This window comes from Talpa europaea, assembly GCF_964194135.1.
Source record: "Talpa europaea genome assembly, chromosome: 2".
NCBI lineage: Eukaryota > Metazoa > Chordata > Mammalia > Eulipotyphla > Talpidae > Talpa > Talpa europaea.
In genome coordinates, this window is record NC_140068.1 from 15,757,244 (window position 1) to 15,774,398 (window position 17,155).

The window sequence follows — 17,155 nt, forward strand, 5'->3', positions numbered from 1 at the left end:
TTCTCTAAGGCAGTGATGCTGACCATGGTTTTTTCGATGTGATCCTGCAGTGAGTCGATGAGCAAATCCCCCACAGGCTTCCACCCATTCCTCACGGCCTCCGCTTCCTTCATATCAGCATCCAGGTCGTCCATCGCGCCCTGGAGGTCTCTGAGCTTCTCCAACGCCTTGTCCACTTGCTTTTGCCAGTTGCTAGTAACAGCATTAAGACTTTCCCACTTCTCTTTGACCTCAGAAGACTGTTTACGCATGGCTTTGGCAATCTTTTGGGCTCTCTCCTCAGGAGTCAGTTCTGTGATTTAAAAAAAAAAAAAAAAGGGAATATTTGGTTGGAGACCTGACCAGCTCTACAGTCTTTATAGCCAACTGAACGCACTACCATCCAAAGGGTGGCTACCCCAAAATCTAAACAGTGTAAAAAAATATTTTCCCAACTTCCTTCCCAATTACCTGCTACTTTTCAAAAGAAGAAAATAGTTACTCAGCAATTAATAAGTGACCCAGTAGTTTGGGTTACTTTTGAATTTTAATATATTTGTAAACCTTTATATATATATATACACACACACACACACACACACACACACACACATACATATATATATCTATCTCAAGATAACTGAAGAAATAATTTTTCCACTTTTTTTTGGAGAGATTTATTTTATTTATATACAAACTGGGGTACAGGCCAGATGCACGGGAGGGTGAAAGAATTCACCAGATTCAGAGCGGAGTGCAGAACAGGCAGATGGACAGTAAACATTGCTGAGGGGAGCAGTGAGCTAGATAGGAGAGGTCTGTCGTGCCATGTGAGTATCTCCCTGGCTGGCCGGGAATTGAACCCACACTGCAGAGGCTGCGGACAGCTTCACTGTGCTGCGCTCAACCCGCTAAAATAAGTTTTTCTTTAACATAAATTTAATTATGTAAAATCCCAAGACAGTGTTTCATTTAATTGTCCTCAAGAGAAATAGGGAGGATAATTAGAAGAGAAACAGCTTTAAGTTATGAGGAAATAAGAATAATTTACTGTGTTCCTTAAAAAAAAATCAACAAACTGAAGATATCTAAGTATCTTAGATACTTCATCATTTCTGAATCTGGGAGTTCATCTTTAAGATGGGACATTTTCTACTGCCTGGAAATTGTAGATATGCCTCAAACATATCTACAGGAAGACAGCAGGATTTCAAGGACTACCCTAAACAGAGAATAAGGGGGCTTCTGTAATGGCTGAAATATAGTTAGACTTTCAGAATGGAAAGAAGAGGCCGAATACGAGGTCCTGCCACAAGACAGAGTTAACAAGAGATAGTAACTGTCCAGAAGGATACATCCAAAAGGATACGTCCAGAAGTAACTGTCCAAAATAAGGATACGGACAGACTTGAACGCCAATGTAAGCCATGGATCAGAAATACAGAGATGAGAAGAGGCAAGACCAGGGCAATGGTCTTGATGGACAGAGAGCAGGCACTGCCCATGCAGGTTAGATGGATCTCCAGCTAAACACTTCGCTCTTATTCCTGGGGACCCCTCCTGTCCTATCTAGCTGTTTGATGACTGTTCATGGAAACAGAAAGGCAGGAAAGAAACATCAATCAAGGTAAACTGTAGATCAAGACAGAAATGCATATTCTTCCTTGTGATAGCATCTCCATCTTTTAGTAACAATATCAGTATCAACTTCATGATAAACTGACCTATAGCAAGCTCTCCTAAATAATAACTTTCACAATCAACATAAATTTGTCGTACTATCTCCCTATATTTAAGTGTTGTTGAATAGTCAGCTTGAACAGCAGAACAGTTATTTTTGTCTATTTAAATTTCCAGAATATTCTAGACTTCAATATTTAGACTTAAAAGCAGTGGTTAAAAAAAAAAAATCTCTGAGAAACAAATGGACTATGAAGAGTTTGGCAAACAGAACTCTCAGTTGGACTGTTGAAGTGCTGTAGAGAGACTGGAATGATCCCTTGGCAACTGAATAAATTACAACTGTTACACTAGGTAGATACAGTAAAGGATACACAAGTAAAAGATAAATAAGGAAAATAATTAGTGACCAAACTTCAAGGAATGCTTAAGCTGGAATACTGGAGTACAAGTCAGGAAAAGCATCCAAGAAGTCTGGAGAGATGTCTAGAAGATGCAGAGTCAGGACCCCCAAATCTTGAGACGCAACCTGACTTTACTGAAATAAAGTCAGAAAGACAGGTTTTATTTAAATCCTTATGCCTTCCAGATATTATAACATGATAGATAAATTCTACAGATATTTTATATAAACATAAAATGTCATGTGTGAGATGAAAAAACAATCATTCTTAATAGCATAAGGAGAAAGGGAATTGATCATTTTTTACGATGGCGACACCTGTTTGTTTATAAATCACCTAGACTTTTTTTGAAGATATATTTGAAGCACCAGTGTTTCACTGATCTGGAAAAAAAAAGTACAGTATACCAATTTCAGAACAGACTACTTAATTATGATGATGTCTCTAGAACAGAGTGAACCTGGATCCTGAGTCAGTTGCTAAATAACCTACAGGGAGGCACAGAGGTCTCTGTCCCAAGACAACCAGGACCCTAGTAGTGATTCTCCATCTTCACTTAACATAAAATCCTTTGATTGAGCAGTCCTTTTGTAGAATTTACTATATAATCCCCACTCAAGTACCTATTCAGAAGAATAGCTCCACATTCAACAACTCACCATCTGCCTGCCAGAAAGAAACATGTACTAATCAGAGTGGGGGGGAGGGGACCTCCTACTGCAGCAACCGTCTCAGTTTAATGCAGATGTTAGACCAAGCACAGTGTGCTGTGCAAAACCAAACAAACCTTCTAGAATGTTTGTGGAACAGGTAATAAGAAGCAACAAGAAATATCCTGTTGTAACAGTCTGGAGTAGGAAAACAAATCCAAACAGCAGAAAAGATCGAAAGACAAGAGAAAATAATTACATTAAAAAATCCTTTCATTATGTCAAAAACAAAGATTGCTCTGAATGTGCTGATTGGATATTTTGTAAATTCTAGATCCTCTTCCAGGAAAGGAGAATCTTCTAGACTAATAAAATTACCCTAAGGATTTGCTACTAGTTATAAAATGCTGACCCCTAGGACCCTACCCCAAATGTTAAGCTTCTGATTTAGCTGGTCAAGGAATTATGCAAGCAGGGGCTATATCTTCAAGCTCCTCAGGTGACCACAATGTGCTACCGGGATGGAGCAAAACCACCAGAGACATTTTTCAGGTTTCTGCTGCTGAGGCTGAGTATTTCCTCTCCAGCAGGTTGTTCACTCCCAAGCAGAGCAGAGCCACTGAGTACTGAAGGCCAGAGAGCAAATTAAGCTCAGTGATAACAGGGTAATCGAATTTGCATTTGAAAAGGGAGTAAGAGGCTAATTGGAGAAGACAGGAAACAGCAGGATAAATCCAAATAAATCTAGGGACAATCCTCAGGCCAGAAGCTCTTTCAACTCCATATTAATAGATATTTCCCTTATTGTGTCTTCTAATTCACTCATGGTACTGACTTTTAATTCTTATTGCTAAAGCCTATGTCATGGAAGTTTTATTTCTATCTTGGTTTTGTAGTACTCATGGTATGTTCTCAATATACAATTACTGAACAGAATTGGACTAAATGGAAAATTTAGTTTTACTCTTTAGTGAGAATATTTAACTTCAACATTTATGTGGAAATCTTTCCACTTACTTTTGCTTCCTCCTCCCTAAACTCCTGTAAAGCATTAATAAAAAATTTTTTACTGTCAAAGAGGATAAATCTTACAAACTCATTTCAAGTATGGTGGTTCCAAATATCTTATCTGTACTTTTGCCCTTTTTGTTTTTGAAATTATCTATAATTTTGTTATATTTCACCAAGAGATGAAAAGGAAACATTAAAACAAACAAATATAGAAAAACAACTCTCCAGAACAGCATTTTCACTCCTAGAGAATTTGGTGCAAGCTAAGATTAGGAGATCATATGCCAGTTTGAACAATAACTAGCCATATAATAATAAATACATTCTTTATCTCTTTGAACCTCAGTTAACAATATCAATAAAGCTACTGGTACATGCCTGGCGCATAGACGGACCACAACAAAGGTAAGTATCTTTCATGATTTTATTACTAAGTCTGGGAGATTTAGCTATCTCCGGGGGTTTCACATAAGCAAGCAAACTTGATCAGATAAACATTCATGGGGAAAAAATTCATCACGTAGACCTCTGCTGATGCCACTGGACTTGTTACCTCTCAGTGTCTTTCTTTTCTCTCTGTCCTCTATTACTAGCAATACTTCTGATTAAAATATATATTCTCAAATTTTCTGACTATATGATTAAGATCAATTTAATCTCTCTAAAATGATCAGTGTTTAAGAGGTCCCTGTGCATTTCCTATTCTGTGTGATGAATGATGACAATTCATTATGAACTAGATTACAAGTACATCAAGTACCATTGGCTGATTACTATAATGCTTCTAATTATGTTCATCTAATAAAGTATAAGGATGACAACAGTAAAAGCTATGCGGAGTAGATTAACCTGCTAATGTGCGTTTTTTTAAAGAAAAAAATGGTAAAAGACACATTAGGAAAAAGCAAGAACTACAAAGAGCAAAACCACAAGGTTTTCTTGGATTTTCTGTTTTTATTTACAAAAATGTCACATTGTGTGATCTGCACAACTTGGTGGGAAATTGAGTAGAAATGAAAAGTATATCTTCCACAAATGCTAAAAAGCATGGTGTTAAGAGAGGGAGGGAAAATGGAGATGAAGAGAAATAAATGGCACTTCTGATGAGTAGTTAATGGAAGTAGGAGTAACGTCTGGATACTTTGACTTTTCCCTCTTGATGGGACAAAGTAAATTAACCCAGCATTGAGCTGAAGAAGAGGCAAGGAGAGACAATGAAGATTAATATTAAAGGAACAGCAGAGAGGTACTGGAACAGAGCTAGCTAAGGGACCTGATCTACAGCTTTTAATTTCTTATAATAGAATATCCCTTGAGTCTCTTTACATTAATGGAAGTTCTATAATTTATTCAAATCAGTTATGTGTGCTGGACAGAAGCAGACAGGTTACTGGGGCCAGGGTTAGTGCTGAGAGGGAGAAGAAGGCTGGGACTGTAAGTTTCAGGAGGGCAAGACATATTTTGTTCACTTCTGTATCTCTAGTATCTAGAATAGCACCTGGTACAGGGTAGTTACTCAATAGGCATTTGTAAAATGAATGAACAGAACTTTGACACCAAATGTCTTCCATTTCTTCCCACTACTGCCAGCTCTCCTTGAACTGCCTACCTATTGAACATAGCAGTAAATGATTACTCAAGCTACAAAGAAGTCATGATCTTCTACCCAAGCTTGGCTTTCTCGTGAAAGAACTTTGTTTTGTCTTGTGTACATGTATTGCCAAAATAGGCAAGGGGCTTAAACTGCAGAGGAAAACTGATGCCCTTTGCTAGGATGACACTTTTTAAAAAGTGGCAAATCTTCAAATACACTGTTGATGATTACAGTTTTCAAAAGCAACAACAAGGATGAATGTAACAAGCACATGGAACGAACTTTGTATCCCTTATTCTTTATGTTTAAAACAGAAAGTCACATCACAGATGCTGATTACAATAAAATACATACATGTAAATTATTGCCATCTTTTTAATGAGACAAATGTGATTTAGGAATGGTTTTAACAGTGATTGACGCATGCAACAGATGGTAAACAATTAATTTAAAATGTCATTTTCATCAAATTAACCTTGTTATATATAATTCTTCATGAAGAATGTGATTTGCTTCTTTGAATTGGATTTCACTACAATAGTAAACATTAACATGCAAAAAATTTTGAAATTTTTACCCAATGAATGGACTTCCTCAGCCAACTCATTATACATTAGGAAGGCTGAATATTAGATTCATTACAGCCATCCATACATTATAGAACTTTAACTTGGGAAGGATCACATAGTTTTATAGTTTTCATAGTTAATAACACAGGAAAAGAAGTAATATTATACTTTCTGTGCTTTTTTAAGCATTAAAACTTTTGTGATCTAATTTGGACTTGAGAAGCTAATTAAATTATTCCCTTGGTCTATAGGGCCTAAAAGCAATTATTTATCCTTCAAGCTTTTATATGAAAATTAAAAAAACAAAGTCTAATATTGCCTAACCACCCTCTCCCTTGGTGCTAAGAAAATCAGTGAACTGGTATGTCATTCTATTAAGAAGTCTCATATCCTAAAAAGAAAAAGCAACAGTAAAAGAAAAACAAAGAGTTATAAATACATTTAATTACTGTATGAAGTTTTGAAAATACAAGAATGTAGAATATGAAATCTCATTTTTATTGACTATCTACAAGCACCTATGATTAGTGGGGAGCTGGAGAGGATACTGTGGTGGTTAAGGGAGTGAAATTCAGAGGTATACACCTGGCTAGGTGTTTCGGTTCTATCCCCTTGTGCTTCCAAGCTCTTCAAGTCCCAGATCTGTCCAGTGCGTGATGTCAGCATTCACACCCTAAAGAATCTACTAAGAGATTTAAAGGAATCAAGGCCTGTGAGGTGCTTGGCACAGAGCCTGCCAGACTGCAAGCAACTGCTGCAGTGCTTGCTGGGAGCATCGATGTTTACTAACATGTCTCCCTTTCCTTTGGGGTGTTGATTCTTCCTCCACATAACAGTATGTTTAACAAGAAGGATTGGCAAGCCCAATAGACCCTGAGTTCCCGGTCAGTCAAGCTGAGTCAATCAGAGGCCTCTACTGGAATGTGCTGGATCTATAAAAGGGGTACGCTGTGGCATGATGTTATGAGATAAAGGGTCTTAGGAAAGCTAAAATAATGAAAACTTGGGAAAAGGCAGAAAGGAAAGCATGAAAAAGGCTTCAGGGTGGCAGTCATTTCCCACACCCAGCTGCATCTTTGCTTTTACTGCAATCTGGTTAGGGGACTGGAATAGCACCCCCAGCCCAGGCTGTTAGGAGAAGTCAGGAGTATGCCATCGACAGTGGATGGGTTCTAACCAATGCTGCTGTTAGTACAGGAAAAAGTCCTCAGAAACAACACTGTGGTTTTACCAGCCCAATTACTTAGGTTATGTTATATGTAATTTGGTCTCATTTTATTAAGATGCAAGGAAATAATTACTACATCTTTTTAATGTTACCTTAAGTAACATTTACTACTACTAAATGTATACAGTCAGCTGTCAAAGAGCTAATGAATCCACAAGTACTTTTTTATCTGAAATCATTATCCATTACTAACAAATATAATCACACACAACAATGCAAAGTTGTGTATGAATAAACACATATGCATAACTATACATACAACATGAAAATACTGAATTAACAGCAATTTATTTCATGACTATAAATAAAACAAAATCAACTAATCAACAATATCAGTCTGAGAAAGAAATACTATTCAGATAGCATGGAATGAAATAATAGTTGTAGAAATAGTCAACTGTTGACTGGAATAGTTTTTTTTGAAGATTTATTTATACAAGCACTGGGTACAGTCAGAAGCAAGGGAGGGTGAGAGAATTCACCAGAGCCAGAGCAGGGAACAGAACAGGCAGGATGATAAAATACACTGCTGAGGGGAGCAGCGGGTGCGGCAGGAGAGGTCTGCGCGCCATGTGGGACCCTCCTCCGGTGACCGGTGAGCAGCCGGGGATTGAACTGGCGTTGCAGAGGCTGCGGGCAGCTTCCCAACCCAGTGCTCAACTGCTGTGCCACAGGGGAGGCCCAACTGGAATAATTTTTAAAGAAAACTTATGGGCTGTTCAAAATCTGAACAAAGTCAATATATTTATCTTGAAAAATCAAAACTGAGCAGAGGAAAAGAGCACCTATATATACAATTAATTATACAAATTCCTAAACACTTTCAGACATGAAATATCCTATAAAAGTATAAGCAGTTCTATTTAGCAATTGATACCATAAATTATAAAATGTGTGTGCATGTGTATGTGTGTGCATGCCTGCACCTGTATACACACCTGTCTGTACATGTACATGGTATGGATACAGGGATGTGAACATAAGACTCTAACTTCCCTATGCAAATCTGCCTTTTAGCCGGAACTGTAGGTTCAGGCGAGAATGCATGGTATTCCCTGCCGACCTCCAGAGGTACGGGCTGGAACTGGACTCCACCCAACAGTGACTGTGAGTCCTGCTGGTGTCTTATCCAAATTCAAATATGGGACTGAGAACAGCAAGGGGAAGAACAAGGGAGAGGCTAAGAAACATTTGTACAGGGTTAAGAGTCCCTTGACACTGAAACCAAGAAAGAGCAAGGAGGTCAGTGGCCCATGAGCAGAGAGAGAAGAGATAAAAATGAAGGCAAACTAAAAGCCAGCTAAAATTGCAGGGGTTCAAAAAGGTTTCTAACATAGAAGCTTGGTGCCCCGTTCCTGGGTCAGCTCTACATTAGCTGGCAATTTCGGTCAGCACCACAAGGTTTTCTTGGATTTTGTGTTTTTATTTACAAAAATGTCACATTGTGTGATCTGCCCAACTCGGTGGGAAAGTGAGTAGAAATGAAAAGTATAAAGTATATTTCGGTTTGAAAAGTATAAAGAATTATCCAAATGATGCTAAGAAATATATGGTTCTATTCTCTTTACCAGCTATAAAGTAGAATCAGATGAAAAACAATTCAACAGAAAGTATATGCTGGCAACACAGATTAAATCAAATGCAGTTTCATATCCCTCAGACAAGATAAGGGCAGAGTTCTCAATTCCATAACATTTCTGTAATTTTTCAGATAATGTTAGTTCAATTAAAAAACACATTTTCTCAATAACCAGTTACAAGCAGGGGAGTTTTTCTCTGGGTAGCTGGTGCTCTAGACAGCTACATTTTACCTGCTTAAGCCAGTTTTTGATGGTTGCCATTTTGGAAGGGAATTTATTAAAATATAAGATCCTATGCCTCTCAACTGATTTATATTCTGTCTTCAAAAATAATCAGACTATAATTCATACTTTCAGTGTTCTTACTGTATAACTCCCCACAGACTACTGTTATTTTATTTGAGAATTCTCATATATCCCTTTTATAATTTTCTTTCTCCTTATAGCTAACAGATTGCCAGAAGTCATTTCTCACCACCACTATTGTCCCCTCTCCCATCATTTTCATTTTTCAACATACCTGTAATTCACAGGAAAACAAGTTAAACTAGTTACAACATCCAAAGTAAGAGTTCAGACCTTGACAGAGCTGTTCTTCAATGTGAAAAGATGATGATCTTGACTATATTTTCTATGTCATATCAATCTTGGCTGCTCAGATAATTTTTCATCATCTTTAAGACTCTATAAGGAAGGTCACTCAGCCAGGGAAGGACTGGGTTTCTGATACCCATACCTCGTCAGAGAGATGGCAGGGTGCCAAGGCTGCATGGGCCAGCACAGGAGAGGAAAAAGTAAGTGTTGAGTGGGAGGATGGACAAGGGCCAGGTAGGCAAATGAGGAAGGTGCTGGAAATCATGTGTAGTGTGGGGTGGGATAGGGGGCACCTCTGGGCAGAATAAAAACAGGATGGGCAATAGAATAAAGGTAAGGAAGATCATTACCTGCAAAATATAATGAGTCTGCTGCTAAGTGGACATTAGTTTGGAGCAGAGAGTAGTAGGAGTCATTGCTCCACAGGAAAGCTGAGGCCAAATCCCTGTTTAACCTTGTGTGCAAGTGAAGAAGATGGATTCCTCTTAAGGAGTTACTGGCAGTTTTTAAACCAGGGAAACAAATGCCAGTTCTATGTTTAAGACACAGTGATGTGTCTATGTGGACACAGAGATACCAGTTAAGAGTCTATTGTGATAATCTCAGCAAAAGATGCTACGGGTTTAAAGTAGGGCAGTAATATTAGTGATTTTTAAGTATTTAAAATAAACCTATATGAATGTTGCTAAGAAATTTCTCATGACATGAGGGAAAATGTAACTGCGTGAGGAGAAGGATGTTAACGAAATTCATTGTGGGGACTGTGGTGTGAACAATGTGTATATATTCAATCTTTATGTTGTCCATCTTGAATTGATTCAATGTCACGTGCCAACTGTATTTCAATAAAACTGGAGGGACAAAGAAGTGTTATTAATAGAGCATACCTGATGAGATTCTTTGTCAGCAACTGATCATTTAGTTGAAATCATTAATTTGCTAGTTTTTAAATGCATTTATCAGTGAACAGATGCCTGAGAGCAACTCATTCCTGTAATAAAATACAACTCCATGGACTATCACAAGAAGAAAAAAAGGAACGAGAGAAAGAAATCATGGAAAGAACTATTTTCTGGAATAGTTACTTAAAGAGATGGGCTCCATCTTGGTATACCCATAGGGTGCCATAGCATAATTGACTCAATAAACGCTTATTAAATAAGACTGGAGAAGTCATGATATGATTGCTCCTTCCCCCTCCCCTCTACACTGAGTAATTTTAAGTATCATCACACAAGATGACTCAAGTTTGAATGCTCTCTAGTTCTAATAGCAGCAGTACATACGTCATGGCAAACAATGGAATGATAAAAATGATTTTGGATCATTTTCTTTCATTTGCTTTTAATGGCAGATAAAATCAGCCAGCATTAGAGAAAATAATATCAGGAAAGGCAAAAGTATGAAAACTGCTAGTCATAAAAATTTTTTGGTAAACAAAACTATCAAAAAATTAAATCAACATTGACTTTCTTGCTGCCAGTGATATAGTGACTGAAATGGGGCTTAGAAGCATTTTGACTGTAACGGCAAAGAACTCAAAAGGTACTATATTTTTTTTAACCTCTTAAACAGACTGACCGCTGAGTAGAAGAATTTATAGCCAAGGGAAGTTTTAGTGATATAATAACACTTTTTTTTACTGAGATGAAGTAATTTGTTATAAAAACGTTTTGCCCTATTCTCTGGAAAGTACTGGAGAAGCAAGGAGATGAGAAAAGCAGATTCAAGGTAGACTTCAAATTGGCTAAGATGAGACAAGTGAACTTCTTTCTTGCAACTTAAAAAAAATAACTATAAGCATGTCTTTTTTCTTGTTGTCTTAAGTCAGAATGTTCCGTCCAACTTTCCAGGTCCTCTTAATCTGAACCAGACAGCACATACTAGTGCCTGGCTCCTTCCCATCTCCTGCCCAGGCATGAGCCCCTGCCTGGCTCTAAGGCCAGGTTCCATGGCTAACTTTCCCAGACACAGAGCCACTCTGTTCCTGAGCTGGGTGCTGCAACTTCTGATGAACTAGCCACCCTCTGGTCACCCCTCTGAGCGTGAACACATCCTGCCATATCCGAGAGTGCTCAGCTCACCCATCCATCCATTCAACAAGTACGCAATAAGCACCCACGACACATACATATTTTGTGTGTTAATCTCTTCTTGCATTTTAATAATCCATATGTAACAGAGTACTCAGGAGGAATACTTTCTCAATGATAGAAATAACAATTATGAATGATTTGCAAACCATGGTATTGTTGAAAGCTGGAGATACAACCTCACCTTAGGTGCCAGTAGGCTGACTGCGAAGACAGCAATACCACCAGCAGGAAATAAAAATGAATGCTAGAAAGGATACTGTGTCTGCGTACACACACATTAAGACTAGTCAAGAAAATCATGACCCTGATGGGAAAAATTTTCACACTGAAGTTGTTTCCCTGGGAAAAGCTCAGTAGGAAAATGGCCACTTTTCTAAATGGCCTTCTGCTCCAGTTTTAGCTGGAGTGAGAGAAGCATTTTCCAATTGGACTTCCCTTAAAAGTAATAAATGCTCTTGTGTTACAGCGCTGGACACAATGAAGGAGTCATTTGAGTCTTTTACTATGTGAAGTGAGTGATGGAAACATATTTTAAAGGCATGTTTATTTAAAAAAAGCTGCATCAGAACATTATATTGCCAACAGCTAAGAATCATAATACAGATGAAAGTTGAACCCAACATTCATCTCTTAAGCTCACCGGGCAATTTATTGCTATTTGCTAGACAGGCAGCTACTGTTTCAATTTTAAACCATACTACATAAATAGTACAGGTTGTTATTATTAAATTAAATTAATTCTTCTGTCTGCTTGTGAAAGAACTTTAGTGTCTTATTATATCATTCTGCACATTGTTTGAGTGACCCTTGCCTTAAGCCTTGATTCTGTTTATGTTCCTAAATATTTAGGAAACTTAAGCATTCCAAAAAAAATTTAAGAAAAAAATCAACAATAATCTCAAAAAACAGAAATTTTAAAAATCTTACTTTATAGATATTTAAATATTTCACATATTTACTATTGCATTTCTTTTTCCTGTAACACTTTTATTAAGGTAAACTGGTTTTCAACACTGTAGATGATTGAGGTATAGGTTCACACCTGTTCAGGATTGTTACCACACCATGTCCATCACCAAAGTCCCCAGAATCATCCACGACAGTCCACTGAGTCCCTTCCTGCCTCCTTGTTCCTCATCCCTAACTTCCCCCTCTAGTAGCCTCAATTCTGAAGTCATATTTCTAAGTTTTGTTTTGGGTTGGGTTTGTCTATTCTTTCATTTTGTGTTTCTATACTCCACACATGGAAGTCACCTGGTATTTTTCTTTCTCCTCACTTATTTCACTTTACATAATCCCCTCTTGTTCCACCCACGTGTGGTATTGTAGTTTTAATATTATTCTTCTGCCTGCAATTACTTATGCAATTTGTTTAAATGTCAGAAATGTACATTTCTATTTTTTAAATATATTACTTTTAGTTACAGTATGCCTTTTAATCATTTTTTCTGTAGTTAATTTCCTTTTAAAAGCTACTAATATAGCTCACCATTTCTTTTTTAATTTAAAATCCAGATATTTGTAAAATAAAGACATAATTACTTTAAATAATATTTAGGAGAAATGTTTACTATCAGATCCTGAAGTACTGTAAGGAAATTTTAAAATACTAGATCATGAAATGCTCTGAGGAAATTTCCTACTTGAGCTTATTAGTGGTTTGTTTCTCTCACAGGTATTTTCACAATGTAGTAAATAAAATAAGCCAGCCTCACCTGTTTTTGATTGTAGGTTTCTTCTTGGTTCTTCAGGGGCCTCAATTGGCTGATCAGCCAGGAACACTCGAGCTTGGTCGATAGCGTTCAGGACAGAATACTCTTTTTCCTTTAATTCCCGTCTCAGGGCCTTTGCAAAGAGAAGAACAAGTTGAATTTGTAAATTAATGTGTTAACCAAGTAATGGAACACCTTCAATTAAACCACTTCTGACCACACTTATCAAGAGAATGACTAGTATTGAACATTTAATCTAGGTTACATGTAAAAATGTGCATTATATATAACAAAGATGAAACATGCTAAAAGCAAAAATATAAAAAAATTAAAAAGTAAGACTATAAATATGCACCTAATGGTAACTATTACAGTAAATTTAAACTTACACAAAATGTACTTTTAGGGTTATTGCTACTGTCACACTGCTAAAATATAATAACCTATTCAAAGATACTTTTTTTCTTATAAGAATGACTGACAAAAAAAAAAAAAAACTACATCCAATAGTACAGAAAGCAATTTCATAAGTAGTAATGAGATCCTCTGAAGTGTTTTACATTCTTTAGAATATATTAAGAAAAAATTAAGAGAGAAACAAAGTACAGGAAATCAAAACTGAACCAAAGAGAAGGCATAAAAGACAGCCTTCAATTATCTTAAAATATGTTCCATTTGTCAAGCTGAGGCAGTTACTGTTTTACTGTTTTCCCTTGTGAGGTTTTTCATGCAAATCTAGGACTCTCAGAACACTTGGTCTTTAGTACTTTTGTTCTTTTAAGTGGGGTTAAACTTTCACCCCTTCTCTTATAAAATGTTTGGTGATTAAGACTCTAATTGACTGGCACTTAAAAACAAAACAAACTTAAATGACTACTGTAAGGTAAGAGTAAATGAACATTTCTTTATCAGCTGTTTTAATGCTGCAGCTAAGTCAAGTTTGTTAATCCTATCTTATTCTTATGCACATCAACACCTATTAACTCTAATATTTGGCATTTATTGCAGTTCTTTGGCAATATACTATGAAAACTCATTTTTTTGAAAGATTTTTTTTTCTTTTTTTTAATTTTTATGCAAGAACTGGGGTACAGGCCAGAGGCGCGGGAGGGTGAGATAATTCACCAGAGACAGAGCGAGGAGCAGAATAGGCAGATGGACCGAGAACATTGCGGAGGGGAGCAGCGGGAGAGACAGGCAAGGTCTACTGTGCCACGTGGGTATCTCCCTGGCTGGCCAGGAATTGAACCCGAGCTGCAGAAGCTGTGGCAAGCGTCACAGTGCTGCACTCAACCCGCTGCGCCACCAGGGAGGCCAAAAAATCAATTTTTTGTTTTCTGAAATATTACACTCATCACAATTTAGAATTGATACTATCCTTCCTTCTGATTACAGTTATCTTTTTAATAACATTTGATATTGTGCTGGGATAACAAGCTGCTTGTAGGCTAACCCCTCACCTTCCACAATTAATAAACAGTAAAATTAAAAATATGGAAATATCCAAATAATCATCTGATGTGAAACACTCAAACTAAATACTCCCAAATCACTGGTAATGAAATTGAAAGACACCATCAAGGATGGGAAGGAAGAAGAGAGAGATAAAGTAATATACTGTTGTCTTTTGTAATAAATATTATAAATATTATTAGACCATTAAATTAAGTATGATTATTACTTTGACAAAAAAATTAAAAGTGAACAAAAAAGCACCAACCTACAACTTAGACACATTGATAAGGTACAGACTATGTGATGAAATAAAATTTTCTCTAAAACCTACAGATACATTTACATGTCCTTTTTAGTATCTATATAACCAAAGACTGGCCATAAAGCAAGCATAAGTCAGTACATCCCCAGATCAATTTTCACTTATTAGCATGAAATGACAAAACCTCCACCATCTCTATTTAAGAAGTAGAACTTGGGAAGAAGTCCTGAAGTGTGGCATTCTAAGAAAACAAGATATCTACTGACATTTAAAGTTGCTGATCCATGCAAATAAAAGACATGAGAAATGGGGAAAAGTGCAAATTTAATGCAGAAATATACATGCTGTTCACATTGACAGGTCTTGAGGCATTTCTTCTTTTAACTTTCAAATGAACCAGTCTTTGCTTCCAAAACCACCTGGAAATATAAAATCAACCTATACAAAAAGTATATTGATTAAAAGATAACAGTGAAAAACAGTGGGCATAGAAGAACTGGGGTGTACCCAGCCAGAGGTGCAGGGTGAGAGGATTCACCAAAGACAGAGCAGGGAGCAGAACAGGTGGATCTACTGAAATACACCACTGAGGGGAGCAGCAGGAGAGACAGGAGAGGTCTGCTGTGGCATGTGGGTCAGCTCCCTGGCCAGGGATCAAACTCAGGCCGCAGCTGTGACAGCACTGAGACTTAATTCCTAGGCCACCAGGGAAGCCCTCTAAAAATTTTAGTGATCAAAAGCACTTTTCCCCAAAACTCAAATCTATGCTGAAACATGGCAGGGGGTAAAGATTGCTTGGATGAAATACAAGGACTACAGTGGATTTCTTCTTTGGAAAGAGAAGAATCAAGCACGTCCCTCTTGTGCAAACTGCTGATGAGAGGGTAAAGAAGAACCTATACTTCTTTGCTCTGGTTTATCAAATGGGCTGATAAATTCACAGACAGTATTTAGAGATTTAGCACAAAACAGAAACAATGTGGATGGAAATTAACAAGGGAGAGAAGCTAGAGAGGAAGGAATGTGTCTCAGGAGGAAAAGCAGAACATCACTGATCCTCTGGTGATTATGGGGCACATAATTCACAGACAGTAAGTCCAGGTCTAATGATGGAGAAAGATCTGATCCATGAGACAGGTGGAAAGTAATACCTGGCTAGCAATTATTATTAATCTACAAAGTGCACTGGATAGAAGCAGAGGGCGAGGTGAGGGCAAAGGAGAGATCTGTCTTGAAACTATTTTTAGAATTTCAAAAATCCAAAGGAAATATGTATTTGTCTACAAAAAAAAAAAAATAGTGGAGAAAACCAGCCTGTCAACTGCCTGGAGGCCTGGGATTTTATCAGTTTTACAAATGCTCCCACAATAGGTAATTTCAGTGACTGGAAGTTCACTCTACCTGGAAAGTTCTTTCCCCAGATATCTGCATGGCAGATGCCCTCATCCCAGGAGACGTTCTCAATGAGGCCAACCCACCTGATTTAAAGCAGCTTGCCACCTTTCCCATCCCCATTACTCTGCCTAAACCATTGTGTATTTCCCAGATCTAATACCTTCTACTATGCCAGCTGCACTTAGGGAATCCCATCTTGTGCAGATAAAGTGGCAGAAGCTGAGACTGAAAGACAGGTGAAGTGCATATCACAAAGACCACTGGGTAGTGTCTTAAGCATCTGAGACTTAACCAGTAATAGGCACTGGGAAGTCACTCCCATAGGACTGGAGAATCAATTTTCCTTCCAGGGCATGTTAACCAAACCTCTCTGCACGGGGTGTTGGAGGGGGAATGTCTCATGAACTCCTTTGATGTGCCAGGGTAGAGAAGTAGGGAGGCAAGCAAGGGCAGGTGGAAGCATGCCAAATAGAAACGTGGGGCTTTAACCCTAGTGGCAACTCACCACCCAACTCTCCTAGAGAATAGCATCCATTTAATATGTCTGTATTTTGCAAATTTAATTTTATTATTCAATTTGTCCTATTTCAATTATATTTAATTGCATGTCAGAAATGGGTTTAACTTCCAACATCATTACAAACAATTTCACCACCCTTTACCTCTCAATTAGACATAAAAGAAAACCAGTATTTCCTAACCACCTGGTGAACATTAGTGATAAGATAATTAGTCTCCAATAGAGTTGTTTTGTACACAGAGCTACAAAGTGGCATTCAGCTTTAAGTTCTAGCATCACCTGACTTATATGTGGGCTTCCTTAAATGAATATAAAGGCCTAATTGGAATTTTTTCTATTTTAATGACTTTATATTTTCATTCAAAACAACTGAATGCCCAGGCAATAACAAGTTTTGACAAGGGTGTGAAGAAGTTGGAGCCCTCA

General features: G+C 37.5%; 1 protein-coding gene across 1 annotated transcript in view; it reads right to left on the reverse strand.

Moving 5' to 3' along the window:
• Nucleotides 1–17,155, reverse strand: part of UTRN (utrophin) — a gene marked incomplete at both ends in the record, with an annotated part of 425,527 nt that overhangs the window by 98,650 nt on the left and 309,722 nt on the right. Inside the window, 2 exons of the mRNA XM_084229017.1 lie at nt 24–292; nt 13,101–13,230. Coding sequence (XP_084085143.1) covers nt 24–292; nt 13,101–13,230 — 399 coding nt within the window. The remainder of the gene's footprint in view (nt 1–23; nt 293–13,100; nt 13,231–17,155) is intronic.